Genomic DNA, 26611 nt, shown 5'->3' with positions numbered 1-26611 from the left:
GAAGTCGATCGAATTCGTATTATCAAGAGGGCCCTCATATTATTGGTAGCTTGATCTTTACCCTTCGTGGTGGGCCCACCATGTGAACGTTATGTACTAACTACCAAGTGTGCCAAATTGGACCATCCGAGCCATTTAGGGGTGCAACTTGGGTCGGGCTCAACCTAATTTTCGCTTGGTTGGGCTGGCACATCCTCGAGAGTCGGTTTATGTTGGGTTGGGAAAAGCCAACCGGATTTAATTTCGGATTGGCCTAGGGTTGAGGCCTTGGCAACCCGACCTGTATCCTCTAATTTCATCTTGATTTTCTTTCGGTTATGTTAGGGCAAAATCGGTACACAGGGTACCAACCCTCAAATCCATCCTTCGTTATTCGACTAAATCCCGTCGACCTTCACAAGCAGCACTCTTTGACGAACCTCAAAAGAAGTCAAACACAATCACGAGAATCTCGTTATAGTGCGACCAATCCGGACTACCGTTGTACGCCAGGCGTGATATGCAAAATTTAAACATCCCGCCCAGAATCATCGGAAATCATATCTCCATGATTTTATTCTCCGCCCATCACGCTCCGCGTGGACTAAATTAAAGGCTTAATTGATATCTCCAAGATCGTGGATCTCATTCCCTATAAAAAAGGGTCTACACACCCAAGCAAGGGCATTCAGTCACTTCTCCTTCTCCCCCTTTGGTATGGTAACTTGATTTGGCCTGCCTCCATTCATCGCCCATTGTTTGTGATTGCCTATTTCTGACTTAAGTATCGAAGTGGCCGTTCGGAGCCACAACTCCGGACCCACTGACGCTTTTTCTGTGAGCGCAGGATTCCAGGTTCTGCCAAGCTAGTTCGCGCAGTCAATCAGATTATAATATTTTCTATTTGGCCTGAACCTAATACGACCCGATTTCGGGAGGATGGGTTGGGTTAGGGTTGAGAGATAGAGGCAGGTTGGGTTAGGTTTGACCATCCTCAGGTTGGATTAGGATTGAGGGTATGCTATCTTGGGTTGGTCTACAGTTGGCCTCAACCCAACCCAACCCGAGTTGCACCCCTACATTCGACTGGCGGCCCTTACAGCAGCAATTCGCCTTAAGTCCTCTGATCCAACGGTCAGAAATCCTCTTATGAAAACGAAATCATGCCATCTAATTGTTTCTAATGTAATGTTACAAGCCCAAATCCAGTGGGCATAGAAAAAAAATGATGTCCCGTTAAGATCCACTAATGTTAGCCAGGAAATTAACGGTCTGGATCACAAATATAAGATGATGTAGAATTTAATAAACAAATCCAAGTGAGGGTGGACAAAGCGAAATTTTGTACAAAATTCAGTCCAGATAAAATGAGGAAAAAAAAAGAAAAAACAAACATTCGGGCAGTGGTCCTTTTCCGTGTTCTCACTCCTTCCACGTGGCAAATCCGACGCTTCCACTCCCTTTCCCTCTCACGTTGCCCAGATTTGGCAACGTCACCTGCACAATATCTTCTCATTCGTAACACCCCAACCTTTACCAATCTAATTTCACCACGTGTCGGAATCCAAGAAACATGCTGCTGTACTACCCTCCGTGTGATCACAACCACGTGTCCACGTACGGATACATCACCGGCACGTAACCTTTAAATTAAGTTTACCGGCTATAGACGGTCACTGTCTTTCTCTCTCCCGCTGCATTTCCCGGGAGGTATTAAAGACAAAAAAAAAAAAAAACGATTGTCGAAACTTAGAAACTGTGGCGGCTTCAGAGAAAGGGAGAGTTCGTCGCTTTTGAGGGTTAGTATTTAAATCCAAAATAAATTCCCATTTTTTTGTTCCTTCTGTTTTGGTTCAATTTTTTTTTAATCGAATCAGGAGCTGAAAGATATGAATGCTTCTTTTTTGTGTGTTTGATTTTTCTCTGTTTTTCTGTTTTTTGATCTCGAGTTCGTATAAATTGATTGATTTTAGGGTTTGTTATTAAATTAGTTTATGTAATCTGTGTTTGATTATGAGGTTTTGGTAGTTTGTTCGAAGTTACCTTTTCTTTTTTGCTCCCTAATGTTATAAGCTTTGTTGTTTCTTTTGATCCATTTTTTAGGGTTTTTAGTTTTTTCTTCTTGTAGAAGAAAGTGATCCATCCGTTTTGGGAGATTAGGGTTTCTGTTTTTTTTTATTGTAGGCAAGATACCGTCAATCTATGCTTTTGTTTTGATTTCCTTTTTCTTTTCTTCGCTACTTAAGAGTGTTGAGATGCTATTTTTTTGTCAGTATAAACTGCATTATTTCTTACAAGGAGTTTCTTTTACAGATCATAGATGGTTGAAGTGAAATTGTCACTCTAGAATTCAGAGATTCTGGTTTTTCTCACTGTAGGATGAGTGTCTTTCTGTTGAGATGCATGGATTAGGCCTTATATATTCGTTTAGTAGTTGGAATAGCAGGGAGGGGTGTTCTTTTTGTGGGTGGTATGGGAAATTCAGATTTGGCATCATTAGGGTTTCATTTTTGGGTTTTTTCGTGTGAATTTTGTTTTGCTCTCTGAACTTAGAGTTTGATCAAGAGGGTTTTTAGGGCTGGCGTTAGAGAGTTACTTGGATTCCAGCCACCAGTCGGTGGTGCCCTCTGTGGTACCGCCTCGGGTGGCTGATTGTCCAGTGCAATCTTCTTCTACTTCTGGTATATTTTTCCAAGGAGATGAGCAGGCTCAAGCACTGGTAAAATCCCAATTGAATTCATCTTTTGGAAACTCTTCTAATTCTGTTAACGGAATCCCGCTCTCAATTCTGGGACCTGCGTCTGGGGACATGAACCGGGTCTTGAATAGCGCAGTAAACTCAGGGCCTAGTGTCGGTGCCAGCTCATTGGTCACAGACGCTAACTCAGCACTTACAGGAGAACCCCGTTTGCAGAGGAGCGCTAGTATTAATACTGAATCATACAGGCGGGTACCAGCATCACCCATGTCGTTTTCATCTAACAACATGGGCATTTCAGGCTCTCCCGCCTTCGATGGTTCTTCTATAGTGCAGCAGAGCTCCCATCAAGACCAGAATTCCCAACAAATCCAGCAGAGGCAGCAGCAACAAGGGGCTTTCTCTGGCAATGTTTCGACTACAAGTCCACAAATCCTTACCCCGTTAAGTCAGGAACCAAATGGACTACTCCCAATGCAGAAAAAACCAAGGCTAGATATAAGAAATGATGATACTTTGCCGCAACAGGTTATTCAACAACTGTTGCAGAGACAGGACTCTATCCAACTACAAGGGCACAATCCGCAATTACAAGCCATACTTCAACAGCAAAGACTCATGCAGCGGCATCAGCATCAGCAGCAAATGTTGCAGTCTATGCCACAAATTCAGAGGGCACAGTTACAACAACAACAACAACAGCAACAACTGAGGCAACAACTGCAACAAAATATGCAACCGGCATCTTCTATGAAGCGGCCATATGATAGTGGCATATGTGCTCGACGGCTTATGCAGTACATATATCATCAGCGTAATCGCCCAGCTGTGAGTTAATTTCTTAGCTCAATTTTTTTTCTAGAAAATTTGGTTGTGTCCTTTGCTCCGTTTATTTGATGAGGTTACTTATGCTGATTTTATATGTTTGAGTGCAATCTCATCTTGTGATTTATTTCTAGTAGCTATAACCATGATTTGAAATTTTGGTTTCGGTTTCGGCCTCAGTCGAAAATGAAATTTCCACGTCGAAAATTCGGATTCAGAGGAAATTTCTTTGAAAATGTTAAAATTTCGGTTTCGGTTTTAAATTTTTGTCCCGGTCGAAATTCAAAACCATGGCTATAACTGTGTTTCCTTTTTCCAGGACAATAATATTCTCTACTGGAGGAAGTTCGTGGCAGAGTATTTCTCTCCTCGTGCTAAGAAAAGGTGGTGTTTGTCGCTATATGATAATGTTGGACATCATGCCCTTGGTGTTTTCCCTCAGGCAGCTATGGTTAGTTTATTGATTACATATCTATCATGGAGTTACTAATGCTCATTCTTTTACATCTAGAGTTGTTCTTGCAATTTTATTCGTAAACAAATTGATTTATTGGCACATAAAACATACGCATTTGAATATGTGTATATGTATATATTTCATTATGTGTGTGTGTAATCTTTCACTTTTTAATTTTTGTATGTTGTTCTTTGGAATTAATAGCTGACTTATTTTTTGCTTGTTCGTTGCAGGATGCATGGCAATGCGATATTTGTGGCTCCAAATCTGGAAGGGGATTTGGTTAGTAGATTCAGAGTTCATTATTATTAAACTCTATAAACGGCCGAATTTACTTCTCTGTATCGTTCTCCATTTCTTGCTAGGTTATTTGAGATCATAGTTCTAACCCCTTCATTCTAATAATTCGATTTTGCAGTTCATCTTTATATGGAAGTAATCTTTTATTCCTTTAGATGGTAGAGTTGTAGGATAGATAAGGGAAGACGACTGGATATGTAGCTCTAATACTAATTTGATGCATGGCAACCAACTGGAAACAACTCCCTCTAGGTTTAGTTTCTGATCAGGATGTGATGGGTAAAAATAAGCTGGATTTATGGGAACAAACTAAAATAAATTTAAGGATAGGGTTTCAGGACTGTTTAGCAAGGTATAAAAGGGAGATACAGGTCTGGACAGATTTGTTAATAGGGTAAAAAAAAAGTGAGCTATTTGGGTCTGATTTAATGTTAGGAAGGTCTGTAATTTGAGATGATGCTTGGGAATTAACTGCAGGTTTCGGTGTGGACTGGATAAGCCGTAATGAACTGTAACAGATCGGGTATTGGACTGTAAGTAATGGAAGGCACGTCATATGATATTTAAAGGTAATGGGATCAATTAGGGTGATGTTATTGGTTAAGGTGCAGGTTTTACAAAGTTCTAGAAGTTTGTACAAACTTGTAATGATGTACTACAGAATTTATGACAGATCTGAAATAAACTTCGCTAACAATCTTATAACAGTTATGGGGTTAAGATGTATTAGAAATCTGTAGAAGATCTTGGTAAAATCAGCAAAAGAAATCTGTAACCGATCTTTGTGTAAATTTGCAACCAGATTATGATAGTTAAGGTAAATGGCAAATGGCAGTATGGGCAAGGGTTTTGAATATTTTAAAGCTAAGGAAAATTTAAGGGTTAACTTTAGCCTAAGGTTAACAATATATTGAAAGATGGTCGTTGGAGTGAGGTAAGGGACAAAGGGGTTGGTAATGATGGTCGATGGTTGCAAAGGCTCAGTACAATTGATAAGAGAAAAGAAATAAAGAAAGAGGGAGAAAGTGAAGGAGAGAATAAGGAAAATAAAAAGTATCGGGATAGAAAAGTGAGTGGATTCGTACCAAGGTTCTCGTAGGCATCACAGCTTAGGTTATGAAGCATCACACTTTGGAAAAGAATCACACTAAATCAACATAAGAAAATATCATTTTTTTTGCATTTTCAACTATTTTCAGGGTCAATGGGCGTTTTATATTTATAGGCTATGCATGTCATACAAATATTGAAAAAAAAAAGAGACATCATTCTTGTTTTTAAGCAACTCCTAGTCGAATTAAGACTCCTATTATACTTAAACTATTAACTCATTGAAATAAAACTCATGTTATATAGACTCTTCCTACTATAAGTAAATTAGGACTGTTCATACCTACTCTAAACTCATTATGAAAACTACTTGTGGGCCATCCTTCACTTAAGTGATGTCACCTTATTTCATTCGTCTTTTATGTGACCTAACCATTATTGATAATGGCACTCCCACAATAGTAATGCCCTTAGAAGCGGGATTCGTGCCTCACGGGTGCCGCTCCCGCTCTCAAACCGCGATTATGCATTTCTTAGGAAGGAGAGACCAAAGAGCTTGTCAAACCCTAGTAATGACGCCATTATCCACACACCACCTGCTCCTATTACTCTAGCAATTCCCACCGTTACCAACTTCCTTGCATCAAATTGCTCCAGCTCTTCAAAGTACTTCATTGGAGCAGGCCCTTTAAGTCTTCTTCAAAAGGCACGGGGAAAGAGTGGACGGAAATGAAGATAGTTAGAAATTATTACTTTTTGATGTACTTAAATTTTGAAAGATAAATATATGTAGATAGTTAGAAATTACTATCTTTTGATGTACTTGAATTTTGAATGACATAAAATAATATTACAAAAGCGCTCCCATGGCACTCCCAACCTTAGGCTCTTCTAGACACCCCCCCTCCTCCCTCGCTCCGTGCATCTAAGGTAATGCCCCAATGTGATATTAGCACTTGAACTTGATAATGACACCCTTGTGAAAATATGGCCTAAATTTGATAATGATACCCACTATTGATATTGACAACCTAATGCTAATATGGCCCCTAAAGGATATAGACACCCACACATTTTGTAGTGGTTAGGGATGCTTCCTCATCATCTCTCATCCAAGGTTTTTCGCACATGCATAGACTGACTATCAAGCCTGTGACATTGAGTTGGATTGCTTTTCTTGTGCCCATGCTTTTGTTGTCGTGCCGTCCATTTTTTGTATTTCACAATGGTCTTTTTTTTCTTTTTTTTTCTTCGAATGGCATGTATTTAAGAATGTTCTTAATTTTACTTTATTTTGAATAATAGAATGGTCTTAATTTTCATTTTCTCATTTTTTGAATTTATAAATCCCAAATCAGTGTTAGATGTTCAATGCTTGTCTCTTTCAAATTGATGCTTCAGAATTATCTTCATTTTCATTTTTCTCATTTTTGAATTTATAAATCCCAAATCAGTGTTAGATGTTCACTGCTTGTCACTTTTTCAAATTGATGTTTAGCTTCTAGTCCAACTTCAACTTTCTTTCTCCGTCTATATCAGTACTGGAATGGTTAAAAATTTCACTTGATGGTAGTTTTTACTGATCATTTTTACTGATGGGTTTATCTTTTTTTTTTTTGCCTCTTTTCTTTGGGGACAGAGACTACTTTTGAAGTACTCCCCAGGCTTAGTAAAATCAAATTTGACAGTGGGGTCATCGATGAGCTTCTGTTTGTCGACTTGCCCCATGAATGTAGGTTCCCTTCAGGAATAATGATGTTGGAGTATGGAAAAGCTATTCAAGAGAGCGTATATGAGCAACTTCGTGTTGTTCGTGAAGGTCAACTTCGTATTATATTCACCCATGATTTGAAGGTAAATAGTTTTCTATAGTCACTTGTGAATTTGCTATGCCCTTGTTTCTTCGTACTTTTGTAGGTTTAATATGTAACACTGTCAATTTTTCATTTCTTTTTTGCTTCAGATATTGTCATGGGAATTCTGTGCACGACGCCATGAAGAGCTTTTGCCTCGCAGATTAGTAGCACCTCAGGTACAATATTTTGTGCCTTCGTCTTTGCATATGTACCAAAATATTAAAATGTACCCTTATCTACGGAAGAAAACGGCACATGCTTTGCATGCATGAACATTTACATTTATCTACAGAAGAAAACAGCACATGCTATGCATGAACTTATTCATGCGAAAATCTGTGCTTTATGAAATATTTTTTATTAGTTTAAAATAGAAAATGTAAGGTATTAATAGCTATAAATAAATTTATAATAACTACAGAAAAATTTGCATGTATATAATAACTATAGAGAATATTTATTATTTTCTCGAAAGTTCGATGTATAGGGGAATGATAAAAGGAATACCTTTTTGATTTTTGTCCTTTTTACTCTAGGGCCCGGAGGTTAGCTCCTAGGACCCCATACGTTGTAATACAAAGGGGGACTCCTGGTCCCTATCTTATGCAAGTTTCGTATGATCTATAATACAATTCTCTCATCTTTCAAAAAAAATATTTTTTCGGCGCGGGCTATCTATGTTGGGGCCCAACTTTTGAATGGCTTAGATCTCCCAAGAATGTGGGGCTTATTATTTTTTTTACACTCACATTTACACGAGTTACACTATATAAAAACTCATGCATAGTATAGATGGATTGTTGTGCAGATGTCTTGTATTCTGGCATTTATACATGACTCTGATGGACTAATGTGCACGACGCACTCGCTGGTCGAGCTATCAGTAACGTATCAGAGATCAAAAGCAATGAGAGTCAAGACACTAATGGAATTTCTGTTTTTTACACTTCTAAACTAGGCTTGGTTTTTATTTGAGCGTAGCTCAAACACTATAACTATCTGCTTGAATGATTCATCCTTGTCTTAGTTATTTAGAGTGTAGAACTGTAACTAAGAAATCTATTTTCTCTTGGCAGGTAAGCCAATTGGTGCAGGTTGCCCAGAAATACCACAATGCTGTGACTGAAAGTGGATCTACTGGAGTTTCCCCTCAGGATTTACAAACAAATTGCAACATGTGAGTCAACCAAATGATCTCATGGACTACATCTGTCCCACATGCTTATTTTCCGTAAGGCCATGAAATTCCCCCTCATTGTTTCTGGTAAAGCTATGATATAAGTCTCAAGTATAGCATTGTTACTGTGTCCTGTGTAATTGATGTGGATTCATGGTGTCCTAGAAAAACATTTTTACAATTTGCAATATGTGAGTTCACACAAATGTTGGGTGCTCGTATCATCCTGCAGTGAGCAAACACTGTTATTTCTGAATGATCCATTGTAATCTCACCTAAGGTGTTGGATGGAGGAGCTGTCATTAAACATCAAATTTATTTCCATTATCATGTGTTTCATTATTGATGTGGAAAAAAGTTGTTTGTCGTGTGAATGCATTTTGGCTTGCTTTTTAAATGTTGTTCCGCTCTAGCGTTATGTTTTTTGCAGTTAAAACTCGGCCATTCACAAATAATTAAAAATTCTATATTATATACACAAAGATGCTTTTTTACATCTTCTGTCGACTCAGCCATTAACAAATAATTCAAAATTCTCTTCCATATTGTAGACATGGAAAAAACCGGCTCCCACACATATACACGAAGATGTATTATTGGTTGATTGACATGGATTATATAACATGGATCTTCACGTTGTAGTTATATTAGAACATATAATGGTGTGTATAATTGGCTGAACCGTAAAGTGTTATATGCCATCAATGCTTTTATGATTTTATCAAATTGGATTGTTTCCAATAATGGATTGGTATATGCATCCTTTCTTATTTTTGTATTATGTCACTGGACATACAGTTACATTTATTTTTAAGAGGCCATGTTGAATTCCAATTCTGATTCCCTGCAAGTTGTACCCCTCAGTCCCATTCAACTCCTGCTTGCAGCATGAATTCTTGTCAGGCTCATTTAATAACATATTTGAATTGTGTGGATCATTTATAATTTAGAAATTTTCTTCGCATTCAGGTATGAATCTTTCTTAATAATTGATGAACTGGATTTGTGCTCTCTCTCTCTCTCTCTCTCTCTCTCTCTCTATATATATATATATATATATATATATATATATATATATATATAACTGTGTGTGTGTGTGTGTGTGTGTGATATGGTCCTGATTTGTATGATATGGTCCTGGTCCTGGTCCTCTAGGTTTGTAACAGCTGGACGTCAGCTGGCAAGGAGCTTGGATCTACAACTGTTGAATGACTTGGGATTTTCCAAAAGATATGTCCGGTGCTTACAGGTACGTCATTATTATTTTATACTAGTTGTTGGTGCTATAGAAATAGAATAACAAACACAAGTTTCAACTTAAATTCAAACCCAAACCCAAACCAAGCACGTACCTCAATAAAAGATGAGGAGAGTGAGGTAGGAGCCGTCTCAAAGAGAGAACTAACATCTCTGACCTTTTCTACACATTTTCTCACTTTAGTACATTTCTAAAACAGTTATAAATAGATAACAATTATAAATAGTTTCCAAATAAAACAAACATAAATCTCCTAAAAAATTATTACCTTTTTTATTAAGTTGCTTCTAATTATAAACCAGTCATAATTCTCAACCTTCCAACTTCAACTTAATCCTACTCAATTCGTAGTAGGAATTCTGGAAGCTTCAAACAAACTCGTCTTCTTTCAAAACATGGACGTCTGAAACTCAATAAAAATATGTCACATTTAAATATTGTCACCCAAAATCACAAAATTTCTTAAAAATCCATCCCATTCTCCAATTTCTGGTTTGAAGGACCTATGCATTTGCGTTGCATAATTTCCTCCAGAGTAGATAAAATTCACTCCAACGAATTGGAAACCCTGCGAGTCTGTCTTCAAAATTCGAGCAAATATATATTTTATGGAAACCCCTCCCATTGAATTTTTGTTCATTGTAAGTCAATACCTTTCTTCACAAATTCTCGATATACTTCAGAAATTCTTGTTCAAGGATTCTTTAGAAGCCTCATCTTCTTTCAGAAATCCATTCAAAACTCTGATTCTTGCAGTTCATAATTATTTAAATTGAGTGTGACGTGCAAAATTAATGATGCGACTCCTCCATTATTGGCCTAGCCTTCATCTGCTTCTATGGATTCATCAATGTCTTCTTTATAAATTGGCTCGTTGAAATTTTCTTGAAGATCCTCACGTCCATTGTAATATTCTCCGAAATTAAATTCTCCATACAACTTTGAATAGTTGCCTTATCTTCTAGACACTCATTGTGGTTCTGGTTATGAATGCCTTCTGGCAATTCTTCATAACTTTCTTGATATTCAGTACTAGTATGTTAGATGAAGTTGAACACCTCTTCTCTGTTGAAGACTTCAACCTCCATTTCTGCATCTTCATTTTGGTTACCGAAAATTCCTCCATGCTGATTTCTAACAAACTGAATACAGTTATTGCTCCCAATTGGATTGGGGATTGAGTTCCACGTTGTATACCTTCCTATTGATTGGTGGAATTCTCTTAATGATAGTCGACGTCCATTGGTGTGGCCCCAAGCAATCATTGTCGCAAGAGTTGAATCTTGCGCATTAACAATTTTAAAATATTGATTGATATTCCCTCGCGCAATATCAAAATTTCCCCAACCACAATTTTTTTTAGCCATGTCACTAAATTCAAGTCCTAAGATCGAACTTACTTCGATACCAATTATGGTGCAGCTGAAATAAAATGACAATCAAAGACTTCAAATTAAATTCAAACACGAAAAAAATCAAGCAGGTATCTCTATAAAAGACAAAAATAGTTAGATAGGGTGGTGTCCTAAAGAGAAAACAACAAAGAAAAGCACAAATCTCCGTGGATAAAGTTCAATTTCAATCAAGAACTTCCCAAAAAAGATTCTTATATCATATAAGAAGACTTCTTTTCTTCATTCTAAGCAAACATCCTAGACCTTTCCTATATGCTTTCTAATTTTGAAACTCTTCCAGAACTGTCCTAAACAAGTTAGAATTCTGAAACAATTGTTGGAGGAGTTTCCAATTAAAATAAACCAATTCTCCTCTAAAAGTATCCTCTAAACTGCTTTTAATTATAAACAGGTCCCAGTTCAACCTACCTTCGTACTCTAACTTAAACCTCGTCAATTTAAAATAAAAACGCTGGAAGCTTCAAACGACTCCACCTTCTTCCAAATCACGAGCTTCTAAAACCCAACAAAAATATTCCAAGTATTGAAATAAAATTATCAAAATTCATAGAAATTTCTTTCTTCAAAGGCCTTCTCCTTCTCCAATTATTTTGTGGCACAATATTCCCATTCTCAATATTACATTTTCATGTTACCTTGCACATTTTAGCTTCGATCTACGTTTATTGACAGATATCTGAGGTTGTAAACAGCATGAAAGACTTGATTGATTTAAGCCGGGAGCAAAATATTGGACCAATCGGTAAGTGTCTTACTGATAGTATGTTGTTTTCTTAATGGACTGTTATTATTATGTTACTGCATGACTTTGACGGCTTATGTGAAATTTAGGTTATGAGTGACTTATTTTTTTTACTTTCACTTGATGTGTATCATAGATCATCACTGCTTTTATTACCTGATCCCATCGGTACCAGATTCGGGGGATGTCCACCTCAATCTATGACCCATTTCCCATGGACCCAATACCCAAGCCCACTACCTATCACTTTCCTTGAGCCCACCACTTACCCTACACCCCCTCTAATAAAAATCTTCCCAACCCCTCCACTCATACTGTTTTTGCTTTTTCTCCTCGCCGTTTTTATTGTCCTATTGAGGCTGTCTCAGTTACTCCTGTTTCCTGTATCATTTCTTAATAATCTCTTCATTATTTCTGAAAACATATGAGCTCACGTTTACGCCCATCTCAGGTTTTTGTATTAATGTTTGAGCCTCTCTGATTTGCAGAGAGTTTGAAGAATTATCCTCGACGGGCTGCTGCGGGCAAACTTCAAATCCCAAAAATGGAGCAGATGGTAAATGCTGACAGTCTGCCTGCTGACCCGAACACCCTGAACAAAATGATGGTGATGCACCCTGGTCTAGGAAGCCATATGAACAGTAACTCCATAAATAGTGGAACCCTAAATAACACGACGCAAACAAGTATATCATTGAGCAATTACCAGAATTTGCTGCGTCAGAATTCAAACCCGGATGCCTCGTGTTCCTTTAATGGTTCAAACCAGGCACAGTCTCTGCCATTTCAAGGCCCAGTTTCTTCAGTACCAGGATCCCTACAAAATGCATCCGTTAACGGCCTAACGAGCCCCCATCAGAATTCATCCATTAACGGCTTAACGGCCCCCCATCAGCAGCAGCACTTAATCAAGCAGAGTCAACAATCATCTCAAGCAAATCAACATTTACAACAGCATGTGATTCAGCAGCTTCTGCAAGAGATGATGAATAGTAATGGAGGACTACAACAACAGCCTGTTGATGGACAAAATGCAAACGCCAAGGCCTCTGAGGATGTCTTTGGTGGGGCCACTGGAATGGGGTATTTGGCGGCAAGGACCCGTGCAGTTATGATGAACCCTAGCAGGAACAACAGTTTCAAGGCTGCTCCTACCACTTCTGCTTCATCAGATGGCAATGGTTTTAACTCAAGGTCAGATATTCCACAAAATCTTCATTTAGGGGAACTGGCCCGGGATTTCCCTCAAGAATTTGCAGAAAATGGAATGTTCAACGATGAGGCCGGTGAGTTGGGATCTGGCTGGAAATCTTGATTGGATTGTTAATTGGTTATATTTAAAATAGTAATCTGTACAGAAGCTTTGAAACCACCGTTGGTCTTTGTTTGTGATATTCTGATACTTAGCTTTTGCCCAAGACATTGGAGTTGGCAGTTTTGAGGTTTGCCATTTCTCACTGTATTCTCTATATTATTAGACAATCAAGTTGGACAGTTAAAAGTAATAGTAATTTCAGTATTAGCTTTTGCAATAGCCATCTCTTCTTACTTCTTAGCATTCATCGTGTGCAAATTCTTCAGTGTAAAGCTTTTGGTGGCTTGAGCAAAAGTGGGTCCAGCATATTGTGTGTTATAACAATAGTGAAGCTGGTTGGACCATCAATGAGGGGAGACGGGCAGTGTTAATAAGAAGTGGATGGAGTGGGCTTTCATTGATTGAACTTGTTTACCCAACAACAAACTTATTTTTCCTGCCTTTTCTCAGAAAACCATTAATAGGAGACATGGATTAATCGTTTCAGAACATTGGAATTGTGTTTCCAGTGTTTACTCGTAAAAACAAAGGGGATAATGCCGTGAATTTATTGCCCCACTCCTCTATTTACATACAAATAATTTTACAAGAACATGGTGGCACATTCGAACGTGAACTGCTTTTATGATTAGAGTTTTAATGAGGAAAAAAACCTAGAGGCTAAATATAGAGTTTTATTAGGCCCTGTTTGGATTGCAAGAAAAACATTTACAACTTTTTCTGCGACAACTACGTATATTTATGGTTAATTTAGAGGAATATCATCATAAATTTGAAGGTTCTAAATAAAAACTGAATAGGATTGGTTCAAATAGCTTTTTTTCTTGGGTTTAAAAAGTTAGAAAATTTTAGAAATATTTTCTTTTCCAAACTTTACCAAATGATTCCTGCAATCCAAACAGGGACTGAAGGTTAAAGAACACCAAAATCACCCAATGTTATTGGGAAAGCTATATGCTAGTACACTATTATTTCGTTAAAATTGTCTAGTTCATATTGTTACTTGAAATCCCTGACTATCAGAGAGGGAAGGAGAAACAACAAAGCGAGTCGCAATTCTCTATCAAGAAACTCCTGCCTGTGTTCTGTCCTCTAATTACAAACTGTTTTAGACTTGATTAGAAACTGCAGCAAAAATTGATAAGAAGCCGTGGTAAAAATGAAGAACCGAAAAGCTTCAGGCACAACAAACTCACTCGTCATCCGATTCGCTATTTTCACCACCAGCTACATTACCAAACCACGTATTTTGAAATGCACGGTCCCAGATCCATCCAGCTCTTATCTGTCGGATTTGCCTGAATCTAGCTGCAAAGCCAAGCAATCCACCAGGGGTTCCAGAACACTCCTCTTCGGATGCCATTCTAGATGATAAACTGCAATCTTTGACATCGGCAGAGTACGTCAAGACACATTTTCTAGGGAAGTTGATTGTGTGTACATCAAATGCAACTGAAAGTGGCCGCCCGAGGACTTGAACATGGCACATGCTGAATGCAAAAAACAAAGATCAGTTCTACTGTATTGGATGCTGTCAAATTGCAAGAAAAGGCAATACTTGTTCTAGGAATATAGTAGCATAAAAGTTTAAAAATGAAAGCAAAAGTTGTTGTTTCTGGAGCGACTGACCATATATAGTATAACCCATCCAATTCGTGTCTCTGAACCCTACCCAACAGCTCAATCTGCACAACCCCACCAATGCAGAGAACTGGCTGTGGTAGCTTGAATGTTTGCAAACAATTCTTCTGTTGGATGGCAAATCATTCATCAAGTTAAGAACTGGATAAAGTGGAAATTAAAATTATGTAAATATTATCAACATTCCACTGAAAAAAAAAAAAAAAAAAATAAAAATAAATAAAACTTATGGTGAGCTTAAGCGCCCAATCACATTGGGGCCTACTTTGTTAGGATGATCCAAAGCATTCATTTGAAAGGCCCTTACATAGATGGGGTGTGTACAAAAAATCAGCTCCATAGGATCATCCTAACCCATGCAAAAGTAGAGGGCAAAATAGACAGACACCGTTTGCCACAAATCTGCCCATTTTTGCCCTCCGCTTTTGGAGGGGTTAAGATGATCCAATGGAGCTGATTTTTGGTACACACCCTATCTATGATGGGGCCTTGCAAATGAATGGTTTGGATCACCACAGAAAATGTGGGACCCATGTGATTGGGGCGCTTAAGCTTACCATAAGTTTGGTGAGCTTAAGCTTACCATAAGTTTGGTGAGCTTAAGCTCACCAACACTTTCCTCATATATATATATATATATATGAGGAAAATGATTGTGAGCTTGAAGGTCATATAGCTTATATGAGCTTGAGGGCCCAAACACATGGGTCTCACTTTTTTTGTGGTGATCCAAACCATTCATTTGCAAGGCCCCGTCATAGATAGGGTGTGTACCAAAAATCAGCTCCATTGGATCATCTTAACCCCTCCAAAAGCGGAGGGCAAAAATGGGCAGATTTGTGGCAAACAGTGTCTGTCTATTTTGCCCTCTACTTTTGGATGGGTTAGGATGATCCTATGGAGCTGATTTTTTGTACCCACCCTATCTATGTAAGGGCCTTTCAAATGAATGCTTTGGATCATCCTAACAATGTGGGCCCACATGTGTTTGGGCCCTCAAGCTCATATAAGCTATATGAGCTTCAAGCTCACAATCATTTTCCTCATATATATATATATATATATATATAGAGAGAGAGAGAGAGAGAGAGAGAAAACGGTTCATACACATATGTGTAGAGAGTTCTCTACACACTAGCTTAAAATACAGTGGGGGCCCACATTGTTTGGGTGATCCAAGCCATCCATTTTAAAGGCCCTCACATAGATAGGGTGTCTACAAAAAATCAGATCCATAGGATCATCCCAACCCTACGATTTGTGGAGGTAAAATGGATGTCTTTAAACCTTCACGAATTAGTCCATTTTTTGCCTCCACAGTTCGAATGGTTAGGATGATCCTATGGATCTGATTTTTTGTGGACACCCTATCTATGTGAGGGCCTTAAAAATGAATGGTTTGGATCACCCAAATAATGTGGCCCCCACTGTATTTTAAGCTAGTGTGTAGATAACTTATCTACACATATGTGTAGGAACCGTTCTCTCTCTCTCTCTCTCTCTCTCTCTCTCTATATATATATATATATATATATATATATATGTTTTTTGCCTATATATATAGGGCAAAAACAGCTTCCAGTTCTCAACAACGGAAGTAATAGGCTCAAAAGCTTCTATTTGTTCAGGTGGAATGGTACTTCCATATAGGTGCAGCATCTGGCTAGGAGTTTCCAGAGGCAAATTTATGGAAAGAAGGGAAAACAGTATGCCCACACTGATCCCTGTCGAAGATCATTTGCCTATCTAAAACACAAGCAAATGACATATATTATCCTACATATACATTGAGGATCTTATGTACTGAAGTGATGAAGTTTCGATCTTGAAGCTTTCTTTTCCTTTCAGTCTTTGACCATCTTCCCTCAATGATATCTTTCCATTTTCTGAAGAGATTTCGACCTGAAGTTCTCCAAAACTGTCTCATTCCAGGCTTCCGAACTGACAATTAAGCTTTTGATATCGCAAATGATTTTCCCTGTAATGTAGATCCTCAAAGAACTTTTGGTCCCTCCTTCTCCTAATGAGGCCATGCCATAAGAGTCATTATTCATAAGATTCAACTTCTCTCCCAAAGATATGTACTCATCCACAAGATGGAAGCAGGAATCACAAAAAGCAACATGCTCCAAACCACTCGTGGACTGAATTCCACATCTGTCTACCAAACTTCAAATTTCAGGTAGTGTCAGACTCCCAAGGGATGAACCAACCATAGTCACATCTACCACCACAAGTACGCTCAACACCAACTCACATGGAATCATGAATCTATGCACCATTTGCACCACTTCATTCTTAGTGAGGGTTTCACTTCTTCCTCAACAATAGCCCCATGCAGTACCCCATCATACTTTATGCCAAGGCCAACCATATTAGATGTAAGGCCCAATAAGGCCCTTCAAGTCGCACCTCTTGATGTCCCAAATCAATTTCTTACGAGCTGCAAAGCCTCGAGAACTGCCATGCTAATAGATTGCCTTGTCATACCCACGCTAAGCCTATACCTCATGACCCACTTCCATCACAAGCAAGCCAACGCAAAGTGCTATGGCCTTACCCAAATCGAAAGCCCACTTAATGTGAGGCACTACAGTGGCACTCTAATAAATCAAATCCTCCGACTTGGTTGCTTGAGCACTAGACTATACCACGAGCCAATGTGCAAGGCTGCAAGTTTTGCTCAGCTCAAAAACCTACCTAGACTGCGAGGCTCAATCGTGCCATGCTCCAATCCACCAAGTCAACCTTGCCATGAATCATACCAAGATGCTCAAAGCTGTCCCACATGGTAGACTCGGCACCAAGATTAGACTCCAACAATCGAGGTGGTCCTCGTCTCTCATCTCTCTCTCTCTCTCTCTCTCTCTCTCTCTATCTCTCTCTCTCATGAATGGAAAAGCTTATTAAAAAAGAGAGAAAAAGAATGCTGAGAGAGCAGAGTACAGATTACAAAGGAGGTAGAGATTAAGTTTAAAAAAAAGAGGGGGTAGAGATTTCCCCACATAGAACACCTCTCTACTCACTCCACACTAAGCAAACAATTCCGTGATTTCATTCTCACTTTGAGAGATATGAGAGAAAGAAAAGGAGAAGGAATAGGTGAAATCAGAATTCCATCGATAATGCTTGCTAATATCCACCTGCCTAGAGATTGCCCCTGCGCCCAATAGATGAATTAAGATGAATCTCCCTCAACCATTAGGCTTCCTTCCAGTCCATTCGAGAAAAATTTCGAGCCCGTGAGGAGGGCTTTAGCCTCTGCCTCACTTGAATAACCGCCCCCACCCAACCACCTAGGTACGGGTAGGGGCATCCATACAGCTTTGCCCTCCAAAGGTTCTCTAGAATCATACTAGAGATAACTATGCCTAATGCTAATCTACACACCCAATCCTGATTGGCACTTTGCAACATTGTGTCACACCCTTAGAAGCAAGAATCTTCCCTCAGGGTGGGTGCCGTTCCAGACTCGGAACCATGATTCGGCGTTCCTTAGGAAGGAGCTTCCAGGGAGAGCGATCCCGAAGAGATGGAAACCGCTCTCATGGCACCCCAAACCTACTCCTATTGCTCTATTAGTAACCCCATCACCAACTTACTCGCATCAAGCTCCTCCAATTGTTCAAAGTATTTCATTGGAGCAAGCACAAAGGTAAATCTTCAGAAGGCATGAAGAAATATGGCACCTGAGACAGCGATGGAACACACAAAGACTTTCGGCTGCGCTGTAAGTTCTTTTCCTATAACTTATTTGGGGTTGCCTCTGGGGTTTGGAGTTCCAAGAGCAGGAATGTGGGATCGTATCATTCAAAGAATTGAGAGAAAATTGGCTACCTGGAAGAAGAAGAAGTACTTGTCGCTCGGAGGGAGAATCACGCTTATTAAAGCAACTTTGGCTAACATGCCGGTCTACTATATGTCCATGTTCAGAATCCCGGCAAAGATGGCGGCTCGGATAGAGAAATTACAACGTGATTTCCTTTGGGAAGGATCTGAGGAGGTGAATAGTCGATTGAAACATCTGCTAAAGTGGGAAATGGTATGTCACTCCAAAAAGAAGGGGGGCCTTGGGATAGGAAAGATCAGATTACGCAATAAATCGCTAATGGGGAAATGGTTATGGAGATTTGGGACCGAGAAGGATGCTTTATGGCATGCTATCATTGGGGACAAATATGGATGAGGATGGGGTGACTGGGTATGTGGGGCACCATCGGGGTGAAAAGGGTCGAGGGCTTGGCGTTCGATACACTCGATGTGGGATCATTTTAGTAAGCACATCATATTCAAGGTGGGAGTCCGTGACTCTGTGCGGTTCTGGTGTGATTTATGGCTTGGTGAATTGCCCATGTGCGACTCCTTTCCAATCTTATATAGCATTGCTTCTGATCATAATGCCAAGATATCAAACTACGTAATTCGTAACACTGAAACAGACGGGATTTTCTGGGACATAAGGATGAGAAGAAATCTCGAAGGATAATGAGATTGATAGTTTCACGGCTCTTCTAGAATCGTTGAATTCTATTTATATGTCTACTTATATGAAGGACGCCTGGATTTGGACCCCGGATTCGGAAGGTGCTTTTCTCTGTGCAATCGTTTTTTGAGAAGCTGGATGAGGAAACTTCCCAAAATACTCGCTGTGGAATTGTTGGAAATCATATATTCCACCTCGTGTCGCAGCTTTTGCATGGGCAGTATCGCATCGCTGTATTAATACTTGTGAGAGATTACAGTTCAAGAATGTCCAACTTGCCAGCTGGTGCATTTTGTTTGAAAAGAATGTGGAGACTCTGGATCACGTGCTACTATTATGCCCCTACTCCTCATCAGTTTGGATGGTCATAATGAGATTCTGTGGAATGACTTGGGTATCATTTAATAGCATATAAGAAACTATGAAGAGTTGGGGATGTGCATACAACGAATGTATAGGAGAAACGTTGTGGCTTTCTGTACCCTATGCCGTTATTTGGTTCATCTGGTTGGAACGAAATAATAGAATTTTCAATGGTAAATCTAGGGCAGCTCCATATATCTCCCTTACCATTAAGATTGCCATTATTCACTGGGCGAAATGCAAGGGGGATCTCCCTTATTCGGTAGATCAGACCTTACGAAAGGCTCAAGTTGTATTCCGGGAAAGAAAAGTAGCAAATATTATAACCCCAAGATGGATCGCACCTCCCAACGGATTTTATAAGTTAAATTTTGATGGAAGTTCATTGGGAAATCCAGGCTTAGGCGGAATTGGGGGCGCGTTGCGTGATGCAAATGGGTTAATTATCATGACTTACTCAGGGCCGGTTGGGATGTGTGACGCAAATGAGGCTGAGACAAAATCCTTACTCTTCGGGCCGATGTGGTATAAGTCTCATAACATGGGTCCTCTGATAGTAGAAGGGGATTCCACAAACGTTATTGCGTGGGCTGGGGGCAAACGGGCTAGGCCATGGCGACTAGCAAGTACCATGGAAGAGATTAGAGACCTTATCCGAGATATCCGCCCATCATTAAGGCATAGGAGACGAACAACAAATTCAATGGCGGATACCTTAGCTAAGGCGGGCGCAAGACGACCAGATACGGAAATAGCTTTCAACAATAACACGGGGATTACATAAGATTACATGCTTTCTTCTTTTTGTACAATCACAGGGACAGCTTGTCCCGTGTGTCAATATGTAAATTTTACTGATGAAATGAAATAGTTACCTTTTCAAAAAAAATAAAAAATGAAGACGTTAGACATTACTACTTTTTTATGTACTTAAATTTTGAAAGATTTATATGACCCTCCCCCCCGGGCGCCACTGCACCCGCTTCGTGCTTCTATGGTCACAACCAATAACCCCAACTGCCCCCAATGCTAATTGGCTTGCTTGATGCTGCCTAATCTTCAACTCCAACTTGGCACACCCATCCCCACCATGCTTGTGTAGCTAAATGGCCGGCAAACTGGCTTGACCAGGCCAACACACTCAATCAAAGTTGGAGTCGGAAACAATAATCCAGATTCAACTTTCAAACTCATAAACTTTAAATCATCAACACCAAGGGAACTCTGGTCGATCTCTATCACTGACCTCAAACACTTCCCACACAAGACAAAGTTTTATGCTTCATGCCTGCAGGGGAATGTTGTAGAAACATCGACAATATACTTTAAACAAGATCCTCTAATTTGCAAACCACTTTTTTTTATTAGCACACACGCAAACCACTTATTATCCTCGTGAAGGGCCTCCGTGAAGAAACTTGCTTGATTTTGAGGACATCTCCCACCTCTACTTGCGACAGTAAGAATAAAGCACTGATCACCTTGTAGCATTCTCATGAGAGCTGAAATTACCATCTTGCAAATTCTTCTGATCCATGACCTGACCTCCCATAGTGGTCATCTAGGAGAAACTGCTCCCATAAGGAACTTCAAAGACTTCTTCACAATACGTAATTGACAGTCAGACTTCCAAAATCTCAGGTAGAGTTTATCTACATCTCTTTAGGTCATGCATGAGACATCAAACATCTTGAAATATTCATGATACAATAACTAATAAAGGCCACAAAAGCAAAATAAACCATATTTTACCTACAGCTTCAGCTTCATACCTTTTGTTGGAGAAATTTCCTAGTTTTGTTACCAACAATTGGAGAGGCATGACCACCTTTGATAATAATATAGGAAACACTAAGCTCATAATAATTCAACAAATTAGCTACAATGTAACATATGTTACAGCTACTACAAATATTTTACCCTTTAAAAAAAACAATAATAAAGATGACACAAGTAAAGCCACGAGGCCCACGACCTTGAATTTCAGTACTCATCCCACCCATGTGAAACTATGATCTATCCATAACTATTCTCTACAATCTTATCTAGGCCCAATGTCCCCATAGGATAGTCTACAATAAAAACATACACTAATGATTTGTACAAACAAGCACTCATCCCAATCTCCATTCTCTCCCATGCATGCTTCTCGTAACTATTGATCTGTTATCCTCAGTTAAAACATATACTTAGATTATATTCGCATGCACAATATCTCTTTTTTAAACCTAATTCACGGAGCAACGAATGTCTATGTGTGTCTTCATGTAACGTTATAATGTGAAGAATGAAAATGGAGGATAACACTATCAAAATATACCAGTGAATGAGTCAGAAAATGCCTACATTTAGCCTTAATAGTTTAATATTTATGTTGAAAGGGCATCTTCAAAGCTTTTTGGTAGAAATGGATTTTTCCACAGTCCCAATGGAATGAAACAAATACCATATGGTTCTGAATTGATTTATGTCATTTTGCAGTTTGCTCATTAACTGAGAACAGCTGTTTTTCTAACAGGAATTAAAGATAACGAGTCTACAAGCCATTTCCTTTTTACCCTTTTATTGTATAAATCAGTGTTTAAAAACACGGATGCAATGTGGAACGTGGCCGAAGAAAATCCTAGTCGATTCGGTCGAGTACTCAGTTGACATGGCCAGGGGCGGAGCCAAGAATTTACATTGGGGGGACTAATTTACACTTTGCCTGCATTGGTCATTGCGGGGCCACTTACTATTACAGACATTCATGAACGCCGGTAAATGTATTTCTGCTTTTTAGCGGCGCTCGTGGACGTCCTAAAACCCTTTTTGTTGCAGTGTATAAAGGGGATTTTGCAAGTCATTGTGTATGTGGGTGTGGGTGTGGGTGTAGGTGGTCGTGGTCGTGGTGGTCATGGCCACCTCCACGCTATATGTGGCTTCGACCCTGGACGTGGTCATAATTCAGGAGAGCCAAAGGAGTTTTTATTGACTCAGTAGGGCAAAACGCGGCAGGAGGATCGACGCAATGCGCAACGTGGCCAAAGTAAAAGGGAGTTGACGCGGACGCAGGGGAGTTTTAAAACTATGCTCTACAATAAATAACATCCATAACATGTGACTATGTACGCAGAACACATCCTTCATTTAAAGGAACTAATTCTCGATATGGAGTTTTGTGAAGGTTGTTCAATAAGCTAAAGGGATGAATACCCAAAAAAAAAAAACCAGTTGCAATACTGCAACTTTACCTGTGCCATTGGGAATTTAGGTGAGACATATGTCCAGATGAAGGCGTCATCAACAGATCTCTGACCTGCCATGACCTCATTCATGGTGTTGCTTGCCATGTCCACTACATGACCCATCTTAAATCGCACAGCCTGTGCTGAATATATAAGATTCCCATCCTGAAAAAATACTGGAAAAAAAGAACATATAATTTTACTAATTGTAATATATAAAATACCAAGGAATAGCAAAACCACCAAGGAAATAATAGAATCAGGTAAACGTGTATACTGAAAATATATGGACAATAACCTTGGAATGGCTGTATTTTGATTTCATCAACAATACATAATGTTGAAGTCAATCTGTAATATAGTGCCTCAGGCACCTCAGGATCCTCTTCTCCTTTACTTGACCAATAAGAAGGCGTTCCACCCACCCTATCACTTGGATCCAGTGTGTTGTCAATACCCTCGTCTGGATAATTATCGGTGCTGGAGGCACCCATGGAATATTCAATACAATCCTTCATTTTCACAGGGGATGTGAGAGCTCGAGCTAAATGGGCATAGACTCTGTGTTCTCTTTCCAGAATTTCCCATTCTAAATAATTACTAGTTCCAACTTCTACAGGCTCCATAGAATTACTTGGTTCAGTAACATGTGTGAAACACTCTGCTTCCGGAAACTTTTTGATGCACAGCTTCTTACAGAAACCATTTGCAATCACTGCAAAACATTTTAAACCAATTTCAGAATCTCGCCATTCCCAAAAAAAAAAAAAAAAAAAAAAATTTCAGTATCTCGAACACAGCACATAACTCACACAGTCCCGCACTAAGTAAATTCATCAGTCACATAAATATCATGCAAGACAGTAGCACATACTCATATCAATGATCATAAATTAGTAATAAGGTTTTCAGAAGATAAAAGGAGTTCTTTTATCCATCTTGATTCATTTTTTAAATGTAAAACAAGGTTTAAAAAAAGCCAAAAGAAGGGCCCCAAAATGGTCACCGGAATCAATAAATGCTAAACTTGAACCTGATAAATACTACCTAAAATAGGTCTCTAACTTTTTCTCATTAATAAATTATCAAGTAGACATAAGAACATTTAAAATGAACGACTAGAACACCCCTCATCCAAAAAAAAAAAAGAAAGGAAAAAAAAAAACAGCAACGTCGTGAAGGATCATGCATATCATAATTGCATACTTTGAGGTTATACAAACACTTGAGAATCATAGTGGACTCTCTAAGCACATATCTGACAGTATCTTCATTCCAATTTATGGTCACAGGTCAGTGGAATGCTTAAACCACCTTATCCTAAATGAGAATTAAAAACAACTCTCATCAAACATCAGCAAAGCAAGATTGAGATTCACAACACGCTTTAGATATCATATCAACAGCTTAGAAGTAAACTCATTTAGTTAAAGAGACCAATTTACTTTTGCAAGCAGATGACAAAAGCCAACTTGCTGGAAAGAACCTTCCAGAGATGGCAAAAGAAAGACTCGGTAAACAATTTTTTCACGATGAATAAGTTATGGGCATGATGATGGAAGGGAGGGTTGGGTTTGCGCTTAAATGTATGGAATGTCAATGTCAATAAAAAAAAACACTATCATAAATATTTAGAGTGTGTTCTAAAATTAAGCTCAGGTACGGTCAGGAGGAGGAACAAATATGCATCCAATGATGCATTAAGACATAGTCACATGCTATGGGTGTTATTTAACGTAGAGAATGCCATGGACCCAATATTATGGAACTCTAAATCCAGCCCCCTACCCAATCTCGCCTCTCTCAAATCGCAGCCCTCGTCTTCCCATCTAGGTCGTTTGGCATTTCTCCTGACAGTCACGAACAACCAAAAAGGTCTCTCTCTCTCTCTCTCTCTCTCTCTCTCTCTCTCCATGGTTAGGGTTTATTAAACACATACCTTCTCCAAGCATTTTCTTTCCTTCAGTTCTTGTTTCTTCATATGTGAGGGCCGTCAGGTTCTTTTGTCCGGTGAGGCTAGGGTTTCAGTTCTTGGATTTCTAAGGGGTGGCGTGAGTTGGGTTCTTCTCTGAGTTTTGATTTTATTGTGATTTTCTAACACGAATCAGCAACAGAGGGATTAAGAAAAATTGCAGAGAGAAAAATATTACCTGTAGGAGATCCGGAGGTGCTGGTGGGGTTTTCTACTTTTCTTTTCTGCTGATTTCTGGATGGTGCTTTTATTTTGTTGGGTTCATTTTAGTGATTTCTTGTGCTTTTTCATTCTTTTTCTGGAACTTCTTTTAATTATGTTGGTGGTATTTCAGTTCCTGTTAAAGTTTGCAAAAATTCCTGACATCCTAGACTCTGCACATCAGAAATCCTAGTCCATGACTGTCACATACAATTTGTGAGAGTTCACAAGACCTTAAAAATCCTGCACGACTAAACCCCACTTAAAAAGCTTATCACTGAAATCATCCAACAAGTAGGAATTCCCTCAAAGGCAAAGAGAGATAACATGATCCAATACAAAGTAAGCGCTATCAAGTCCCATAGACTAACATTTTTATAAGGAAAGACAAATGCAAATTTATGCTCAACCAAACTATCATCATGGGATTAAACATATCTTCAAAGGGGGAAAAGGAAAAAGAATCTCACCAAATTGGCGCCAGGAGCGCGAGAGGCAACTAACACGCCCTATATCAGAAGGATGGTCCAAATACATAAGAACTTTGATCGACATGTCACATCCAAGCCACTCCAATAAATCACCCTCCATTTCTTGCCACTCAAAAACTAATGGCCATTTCTTCCCAAATCAATATCAACAAAAACAAAAAGGGGGATGATTTTTTCACTCCCCACCCCGAGGATTATGCGCCCCCTTTTCACGTAATTTGAGGTCAAAAAGCGTTAAAGTCTGCCACAATTCACGTGAAAAGGGGGGCGCATAATCCTACAGGGAGGTTAAAAAATCATCTCCCAAACAAAAACTGCTAACTTCACAAAAGAAAAATATGGTAAATAAGTAAACAAATCCAGTAAAACGAGATCGATGTTTCTTCCTAAGCTCTATCGCATCACAACATCATTAACAGACTGAATTTGAAAAAAAAAGAAGAAAAAAAAAAGAATCTGAAGAAAGACAGAAGAAAATTCTTGTTGTAAGAAAAATATCCACATGATTATATCCACATAAAAAAAAGAGGAAACTTTTCCACAATAAGATCCGAGCGAATGAGAAAAAGCCCCAAAAATCGATAAAATGGAAGAAAAAAGGTACCTGGTGAGGGCAAAAAGAGAAAATATCTGGAAACGTCGAAGAACCCTAAGACAAGAAAAACAATTGGGAGAAGGAAGCTATCGATCGATCGATAAATCGATTATAAGTAGCACCGACAGGCGACATTACATTCGGAGAGAAGTACAAGAAAGAAGATTAAGAAGAGAGTATTGACATAAGACACCCCCTTATTTTGTCGTTTTGCTTCCTTTTGTTGTAATTGTGCATTCGTTGGCGAGTTGCCACGACACCACATGCCTGTGGTTGCTTTCTTCCGAATAAAAATCTCTCAAAGTTAAAATGACACAAATACCCTCAGTTTCTTTCCAAAATGATGAGGAAGCAAAAGTAGAGGTGGGTCCATAGGTGTCTGGTGATCCTAGCCATTTATGTCCTAGGCCCCATAATTCATGGGTTACATATTGAAAATCTCATCCACAAGGATTATTTTTTTTCAAACAAGTGAGTTCTCGGACTTCCGAGAATGCACTTGTTGAAAAAATTAGAAAAATTTGCATGTCATTTATGAAAGTAATTTAAAAACAAAGATCGATTGT

The 26611-nt window shown here is 39.0% G+C and overlaps 2 protein-coding genes across 4 annotated transcripts; one reads left to right on the top strand and one right to left on the bottom strand.

The window, feature by feature from the left end:
* The first annotated feature begins 1674 nt into the window (after nt 1-1674).
* LOC143888140 (putative transcriptional regulator SLK2) lies at nt 1675-13291 on the top strand. The gene is made up of 10 exons (XM_077392465.1): nt 1675-1778; nt 2293-3505; nt 3822-3953; nt 4193-4241; nt 6949-7163; nt 7273-7341; nt 8242-8342; nt 9498-9591; nt 11688-11757; nt 12246-13291. Exons 2-10 carry the CDS (start codon nt 2789-2791, stop codon nt 13070-13072), a joined length of 2274 nt encoding a protein of 757 aa, XP_077248580.1. The 5' UTR covers nt 1675-1778; nt 2293-2788; the 3' UTR covers nt 13073-13291.
* A 693-nt stretch (nt 13292-13984) lies between these two features.
* LOC143888139 (F-box protein At4g00755-like) lies at nt 13985-26210 on the bottom strand. 3 transcript variants are annotated; one of them, XM_077392462.1, is made up of 6 exons: nt 26055-26210; nt 25430-25567; nt 23085-23501; nt 22793-22962; nt 14702-14820; nt 13985-14562 (listed from the first exon to the last, which is right to left on the bottom strand). In XM_077392462.1, the coding sequence occupies exons 2-6, from the start codon at nt 25548-25550 to the stop codon at nt 14265-14267; spliced, it is 1125 nt and encodes a 374-aa protein (XP_077248577.1). In that variant the 5' UTR covers nt 25551-25567; nt 26055-26210; the 3' UTR covers nt 13985-14264. The 3 variants fall into 3 exon arrangements, with proteins under 3 accessions (XP_077248577.1, XP_077248578.1, XP_077248579.1); XM_077392463.1 differs by having other exon boundaries at nt 25430-25468; nt 26055-26156; XM_077392464.1 differs by lacking the exon at nt 25430-25567 and having other exon boundaries at nt 26055-26206.
* Nucleotides 26211-26611: the final 401 nt, after the last annotated feature.

This window comes from Tasmannia lanceolata, unplaced genomic scaffold, assembly GCF_043159265.1.
Source record: "Tasmannia lanceolata isolate RefF3 unplaced genomic scaffold, GAP_Taslan_0.1 ptg000012l, whole genome shotgun sequence".
Lineage (NCBI taxonomy): Eukaryota > Viridiplantae > Streptophyta > Magnoliopsida > Canellales > Winteraceae > Tasmannia > Tasmannia lanceolata.
This window is presented reverse-complemented; position numbering and strand designations above follow the sequence as displayed.